Raw genomic sequence first — 7,768 nt, forward strand, 5'->3', positions numbered from 1 at the left:
CATGGAGACCAGCATCCTCCACCCCATCCTTTCCACCTCCCCATTTAAGATCCCATCCTGTGGCAAAGAGGTAAAGATGAGACAGAGACCCTGAGCAGTCTTCTCTGTAATATTTTTCCATTCCTGGGAGCAATACCAAGGCGTGTGCAGATGGGCACCACCAATAGAAACACAGGCTCCCTGCCACGGATGGCCGTGAATGCTCTGCTAATCAGCTGGGTGGCACCTGAATCTTTCCTGGGCGGCCACCCAAGTGCTCAGCTTACAGAGAACACGGACCCTTTGTGGATGCATGTCAGAGCCCAACATGAGGATAGGTCAGGCCTAGGGGTCAGACCCAGAATCAAGAATCAAGAGCAGGGTTGGAATAAAATAAGAGCAGGGCTGGAAAGAAGCAACCTTAGTGGAGTCTGTCCCCTCCCTCAGACCCAGAGGGATTTCAAGCCACAAAGGAACACTGGGACACTGTTCTGAGGTTTATAAACCTGCCCTGCGAGTCACCTGACCAGCACTAGGCTTGAGGATTGACTGGTCCCTAACACTGGGAGGACTCATCACCATGCAGGGCACATCTCATTTTAAAGCTGTCTGGCTCCATGCAGCTTGTGCTGGAAGTGGTGGAGTGTGCACAGGCAATGGGGCAGGCTAGGCCAGCTGTTCACCCAGATGCTGTGCGAAAGCAGCAGGATGAACTGTAGAGGCATCGGCTGGTGGTGGAATTATTGTGAGCTCAGGTGCAGGAGGTACCAAAACGAGGCTGATTTGTGAGAGGATGTCAGAGAGCTTCTGCTGGAAACACCAAAGAGGTATTGGTCCAACTTCCCCATGCAAACAAGGCCCACTTTTGCCAACACAAGCAAAACTGATAGAAGCCAGGTTTAAATGGAAAGCCATGTCCTCATGCACAGTGGCGCCGGTGTCACTACATCAGCCTACAGCCACACCTTTAAAATGGCACAAGCAGCCACTGGTCTGGGAGAGCAACGCAGGTGGCTTGCCATGGCAAACAGGAGGTCTGCAGCTCAAAGGAGGGCCTCAAGTGGCTTAACAGCCCGGCGGATGACTTTTCACTCTCCTCTTCCTCCCCCGGGACTCAGATGTGATGCCCTGCATTTCTGATCAGCCTGGTCCATCCTCATCCCGTAATTCAGGTCGGCTAAGGACTCTGCTCTTGTGAACAGTCTCACATGGGAGATACTACAATGATGAATGGCCATATCAAAAACTAAAATAGATAGTGAGATTCTCATATGCTGATAAGAACAGCCACACGGGGTCAGACCAAAGGGCCACCTAGCCCAGTCTCCTGTCTTCCTACAGTGGCCAATGCCAGGTGCCCCAGACGTAGTCAACAGAACAGATAATCAAGTGATCTCGCTCTTGTCATCCATTTCCAGCCTCTGACAAACAGAGGCCAGGGACACCGTCCCTACCCATCCTGGCTAATAGCCATTGATGGACCTAACCTCCATGAATTGATCTAGTTCTTTTTTGAACCCTGTTAAAGTCCTGGTGTTCACAACCTCCTCTGGGCAAGGAGTTCCACAGGCCAACTGAAGAAAAACTCCCTTTTGTTAGTTTTAAACCTGCTACCCGTTAATTTTGTTGGATGACCCCTAGTTCTTATGTTATGGGGAAAAAATAAATAACTTTTCCTCATTCACTTTCCCCATGCCCGTCATGATTTTATAGACTTCTAGCCTATCCCACCTCAGTCTCCTCTTTTCTAAGCTGAAACTTCACAGACTTTTTAACATTTCTTCTTTGGCACCTTATTCAAACCCCTCATCATTTTTTGCCCTTTTCTATACCTTTTCCAATGCCAGTGTCTCAAGTTCTCTTGGTTTTGGCTTTGCTGTTTGGTGTTCTGCAAACACTTTTTGGGGCAGACAGCACATCACATGCATCTTTGCCAGTGGCTGGAAGGTTTGGATTTGTTACCACCAGTGGAATTCTTTTGCCCCTCCCAAATAACTGATTCCAGTTCAAAGCAAGTTTTGATTCCAGCAGAGTTCAGCGAATGTTATATCTCTTGGGTTTTGCCAGTGTATTTCGTGATGCAAAGCTGGGTTTTTATTATCTGGAATATTTGCCAGGGTCCTCTGCAAACTGTATGTTTGACTTTTGGATTTGCAGTTTGCAGTTCAAACAATCTGCAGCCTGAGAGTTCCTCCCGAAACATATGAGCAAATTCTTCTGCACCATGGTGACAGTGGGAAGTGTTGCCATCAGCTCCTGGACAGATCACAGACAGAAAGGCAAAAGTGGTTAAATAAATTACGCCCCAGGAACTACTGACCCAGGTCCAGCAGTGTTCCCTGCAGCCACCCAGGAGTGATTCAGGTCCCACCCAGCTGATTAGCAGAGTGCTCAAAGCAGCATGTGTTTCTATGGGTGGTGCACATCCAGACATGCGTTGGTGCACATGCAAAATTTATTCTGCCCATGGATGGAAAATATAGAGGGAACCCTGGCAGGGAGTCATGACCTTGTGGTTTGCGTTTCTCAAGCACTGGGGTGTTTGACAACCTTTATCACCACTCTTGTGTCTCCTTGCAGGTGACTGTTGAGGAGGACAGCTACCTCGCCCATCCGACCCGTGACAGAGCAAAAATCCAGCACTCCAGACGGCCTCCGACCCGGGGACACTTGATGGCTGTGGTATGTAGTCTAAACCCTGGGCCCAAGTTCAGGTGGATCACTTCCAACATTCACATTCTCTTATGCATTTATTTGTTGTGACATGGGTGGAAGATGATTCAGAGTCTTCTAGCTCCGGGTTGAAAAGCAACCAGGATTGGTGAAGATGGATGGCTGTTTCCTGGCTTGCGTGAAACAAATGGATGTGTCACTTTCTAATTCTGAATAGAGGTGTGCCTTACTGGCTGGCAGCTGAGGCATGGGGTGGAATAAAAGACTTGCCCAAGGTCACATGAGGAGGCTGTGTCAGATCTGGGAACAGAATCCAGGCCTCCCAAGCAGGGTTCCTCCTAATTTTTTCCACCTGTGGGCAGAATAAGTATTGTTATGTACACTGAGGCATCTGTGGAGGTGCACCACCAATATAAACACATGCTGCCAGCCCCGGGTGGCTGTGGGCACTCTGCTAATCAGCTGGGCAGCACCTGAATCTCTCCTGAGTGGCTGCCCAAGCGCTCGGCCTACACGTAACACTGCTCCTGAGCCTCAGCCTCTAGACTTTTGCCCTTCCATGCCCCTGCCTGTTAGCACACGGGCACCACAGCCTGCTAGAGAGGTGTATTAGAAATGCACAGAGAATGTGCTGTGATGCTCAAAGTAATGGATGGGTGGCCTCTGCCTCCATCCGCTCATGACTCCTGCCTTTCTCTCCCTGCTCTGCAGGCATCTACCTCAACGTCGGATGGCATGCTGACGCTGGACCTTATCCAGGAGGAAGACACCTCTCCAGAGGACCATGGGACCTGCGAAGAGAGCTTCCGGGTAGACCTGGATAAGTCTGTGGCGCACCTGGTGGCAGGCCGACACCGGGCTGATTCGGAAAACATCAGGTCCTTGGAGAAAGGCCGGTCGGTGAGCCTACCGAGACGGGAGGTGACCTGCTGGGACAAAGCCGGGAAACGCAAGGACTCTTTCGACAAAGGGACCATGTACACCCCACAGGTCCCCAAGAAGCTCTCGCACTCGGAAAAGAACAAATGTGCCTCCATGGAGGAGATTCTGTCCCGCCGGGACTCTTCTGCGCAGCGAGCAGTGCTGAGGAAGGGGCCGGAGGGTCAGGTCACCTCTGCAGAGCCTGAGCCGCTGGCCCGAATACAGGAACTCGTTGCACTGAAACTGGAAAAAACTCAGGAACTGCTGAGCGAGGTGAAGGGCTACGGCGAAGGGAAGCGAAAGACAAAAGATCTCACCACAGCCGCCTCCACCACCTCGTCCTCATCCAAGTCAGACTCTGAGAGCATCTTGCAGGAGACAGAGCGGCTGCTGGGCGAAGCCTCCTCCACCTGGAGCCAAGCCAAGAAGGTGCTGCAGGAGGTGAAAGAACTGAGGGACCTGTACAAACAGTTAGAACTGCAGCCGCTGGACCCTAAATCCAAACAGACCTCACAGCCGCAGTACAGGAAGAGCATGATGTGAAGGCCGGCTTTCAGGTGGGGGGCCGAGGGGAGGATTTCTTTTGATTACAGTGTTTGAAACAGTACAAGGTGCCTGTTCTCATCAAAACTTGCTCCTCAAGCTCAGTCCCCTTTCCCTCCCAGATCTCCCCCAGCCCGACACGAAACAAAAAGCGTTCTAATAAATCCGTTTGGATTCCTCCTTTTTTTTTTTTTCTCTGAAGCATCTTTTCACAGCATTCTGGGGCTGCTTGTGTCATGCTTACAAGGATGGAAAATCACCCGGACCTAGAAAGCTCCTTGTGAAGCGTATTTGTGGAGTTAGGTGCCCAGCAGCAGAGGCGGATGTTCTCTCTCTCTGTACACCCTGGGGTTTGCTGCTTTGCACCCGGAGTCGCCATTCCATGGCCGCCGCGTGGCTCCGTGAGCAAGAGCGTTGGTAGCCTCATGTAGGTTTTTTTCCCCACCCCCCTCTTTAAAAAAAGAGTCAGCGCTTGGTGATCCAAAAACTGGAAGATGCTTGTGGGGGACATCCAAGCCAGGGTTGGAATTCCACTGTCAGAATGAGGCAATTCCCAGCCTGGGATGCATCAGATGTGGCAGGAGAGCTGCACCTGCCTGAACTGCAGTTTACAGGGCTCTCTCCTGGTGTTGTTCTTGCACTGATCCCAAACCCTCTTTTGCAAACTCCCGTGGCAGGCAGCTGTTATACATGTGGTACATATGAAGCCCTCTGTATAGAGGCAGCAGGTATGCAATCTGTGTTAAAACGAACCCTGTCTGTCCGCTGATGCTTTGCAGACTCCTCCTAGCCTGGTGCAATGAGTTTAGCGACAAAAACGTCTTCCTTCTTGTGCAGAGGATCAGAGCCTTCGATCCAGGGCATCCATGATTCATTTTTCATTTCTCTTTCCTTCATTTACGCCAGAGTGGAACTGGCAAGTCAGGGTTTGGCATGGAGAGCAACAGCAAAGCTGAGCACTGCTGTTGATTTAGTGGGCCTGATTCTGTGCTTATGCACACTCTATTTACACAATCGCCATGCCATTGTCTCGCAGCTGACAATAGCACAAGGTCCATATCAGGCCCGCTGAAATTCAAAAGGATGCCAAGTTAGACTTCAGCTTCCTTGCTTGACTGATGTCTAGCAATTTGCTAAATAGGTAGCTCAGGTTTCATGCAGTAAGACAAAGGGCAAATGTGCTCCGATTCCTCCCAGGGGTTGAAGTACACTGGCAAATTAACATTGGTTGTTTTTTCAAAGAAATCTAATTTCCTCGCCCAAGTTGCAAAGACCCCTTGAGAATATTAAAAACGACTGAGTTTGAAATGTCTAATTTCCTTTTCACTGTTTACATTTCGTACCTCTCACATATTTGAAATGAGTCTCATTATGTTCCCTTGTGCGTCGGGTCCGTTTCACTCATATTGCCGGCTAAGGCTGTGATGTTTGGGTTGCAAAGCCTGCAGGGAAATGGCGATCTGTGTTTTTTTAAAAGATCCCACCAGCTGGAATTAAACAACATTGGTGGAAATATTTCTATTGGCCTGAGGTTCTTTAATGGCTGGTTGTTTGCAAAGTTTAAATGGGTGGGGGTCAGCTCCACCTGACTCCTGTTAAGTTATTCATGCCTCTCTTCAAAATCTATCCTTCACCTGGGAGAAGAACCTCTGGATCACTTCGGTTCTTATCACAAAGCCATGATACAAATGGGCAGATTTGGCTTTTACTGAATTAACAAGAAATATCCTTTCCCAGGTGTTGGGCCACTTTTACAAGGTCAGTGGAATCAGATTTCATCCCTTAAAAAAAGGGGGGAGGGGGAGAGATTCTCTGATCCAGAAGTAAACAACACAAAATCTTGAAATAGTTTTCAGCTATAACATTAAGCGTTAAAAATAACTCTGCCCTCAAAGTAGGAAGGATCTAGAGGTTCTAATTACACTGGATTAGCAGGGACCTGGGTCAGTCATGACTGGGTTTGGGATTCTACACACTGGACTAAGATCAAAGCATCTGTATGGAAAAACACCGGATTGGGTTACATAGTTCTAATAAGATGCCCACAGTCACAGGTGCATATATGCCCAAGATTCCCACCATTTTATGCGCCTTCAAAATCTGTCTTGAGCAATCAGCTAAGGTAATGACACGAATTGTCCCACAGCCCTTCAGGCTTGCTTTGTTACCTTAGGCAGAGGTGGATTTGCCCTTTAAAGATGGGGCTTGGTGCAAATTTCACACTAGGGGAGTAATTATGCCGAGTTTCAGGCAGGTTTGGATAGCTGAAGCTCTGCTACTTTGAAACTGTGTTAGGGATGTTTGCAAAAGTGGAGCCAACACTCTGGATTTGTGGGGCTAAGACGTTCCAGCACCTTGGAGGAGGGTCCCAGTTTGTTTGGAAACAGATTTGTCCTCCAATGAAAATGCACGTGTCACATGGTTAGAACTGTGCAAAATTTCGCAACACGTTCTAAGCTTGGGACCAGGTTTTGCCGAACTTCACCAAGCTTCCTGCTAACCGAGAGTGGACTTCTGGGAACACATGGGGCAGAGATAGAGTTTGGGGAGGGAATCCCTCTGGATGGAGCTTCCTGGTTTTGACTCTCAAAGTGGGCCATTGCAGGTATGTTTCAACCCCAAACTCCTGTGATACAAATCCAGTGAGGTGAGCTCAAAAGGGAAATCATTATACTAGTGCCCCTGCAAACAGCCAAGTTTCATACAGCTCTGCTTACCACCCTGCTCTTTCCCAGAGCACTCCAAGAGGTCAGAGCGCAAAAATCACCCAACCGAAAATGAGGACGAGCAGCAACTCAAGGGAATCGGAACCCCTCGGTCCAATCAAATTCCTAACATCCTCCCCAACCCCGCCACGGCCCCAGAGAGGCTGTTAGGGAAGGGAAGGGAAGAGGTATGAAGGGTCATCTCCCTTTCCCTGCCTCTGCGCCTGCATCACCAAGGTTTTCATGACTCTATGAGCCACAAGCACCTCCACAATGGCCTCAGCAGCTGCTTCGTGGTGAAATTCTGGCTCCATTGAAATCACTGGCAGAACTCCCACTGATCTCAGTGAATCCAGGTTTCTATTGTATGACTCTAAGCAGAGGTAACTTCAGGATGTTGAGGGGCCCAACGTGTGTTATTTTTGAGGTGCTCGTTCCCCTTCTGTGTGTCATCTCCATCGCTCTCCCTGGTCAATAAACCTAGACAGCACCTGGTGTTTACAGCCCCATACTGGAGCACAAGGAGAGGCCTAAAAAGGGGCCATGCCTGTCCCACTCCTTTGGCCTTCCCCCCCACCCTGCAGTGTTTCCAGCAAACTTGACAAAAGTGGGCATTCACATTATCATTTTCCATTTGGGCAGCAGGGCTGGAAAATTTTCCAATGGAAACTGGGGGCTGGGAGGGGGTGGGATAGCTCGGTGGTTTGAGCATTGGAGATCAATCCTTGAGGAGCCCATTTAGGGGGCCTGGGATAAGTAGACTGAAAAAAAAAATCTGTCAGGGATAGGGCTTGGGCCTGCCAAGAGGGCAGGAGACCGGCCTCAATAACCTCTCAAGGTCCCTTCCAGTTCTGTGAGATAGGCATATCTCCATATTTTAATGTTTTTCTCTTGGAAACTTGAACTTATTGTTGATTTTGATGAAATTTTATTTTTGGGGGAAAAAA

The 7,768-nt window shown here is 49.2% G+C and overlaps 1 protein-coding gene across 1 annotated transcript in view; it reads left to right on the forward strand.

The window, feature by feature from the left end:
- Positions 1-5,625, forward strand: part of PLEKHO1 (pleckstrin homology domain containing O1) — a 30,162-nt gene extending 24,537 nt beyond the window's left edge. Inside the window, exons 5-6 of the mRNA XM_074981147.1 lie at positions 2,560-2,661; positions 3,364-5,625. Coding sequence (XP_074837248.1) covers positions 2,560-2,661; positions 3,364-4,116 — 855 coding nt within the window. The 3' untranslated portion in view covers positions 4,117-5,625. The remainder of the gene's footprint in view (positions 1-2,559; positions 2,662-3,363) is intronic.
- The last annotated feature ends 2,143 nt before the right edge of the window (positions 5,626-7,768 follow it).

The sequence above is a fragment of the Carettochelys insculpta genome, chromosome 30 (genome assembly GCF_033958435.1).
Source record: "Carettochelys insculpta isolate YL-2023 chromosome 30, ASM3395843v1, whole genome shotgun sequence".
In the NCBI taxonomy this organism is placed as follows: domain Eukaryota; kingdom Metazoa; phylum Chordata; order Testudines; family Carettochelyidae; genus Carettochelys; species Carettochelys insculpta.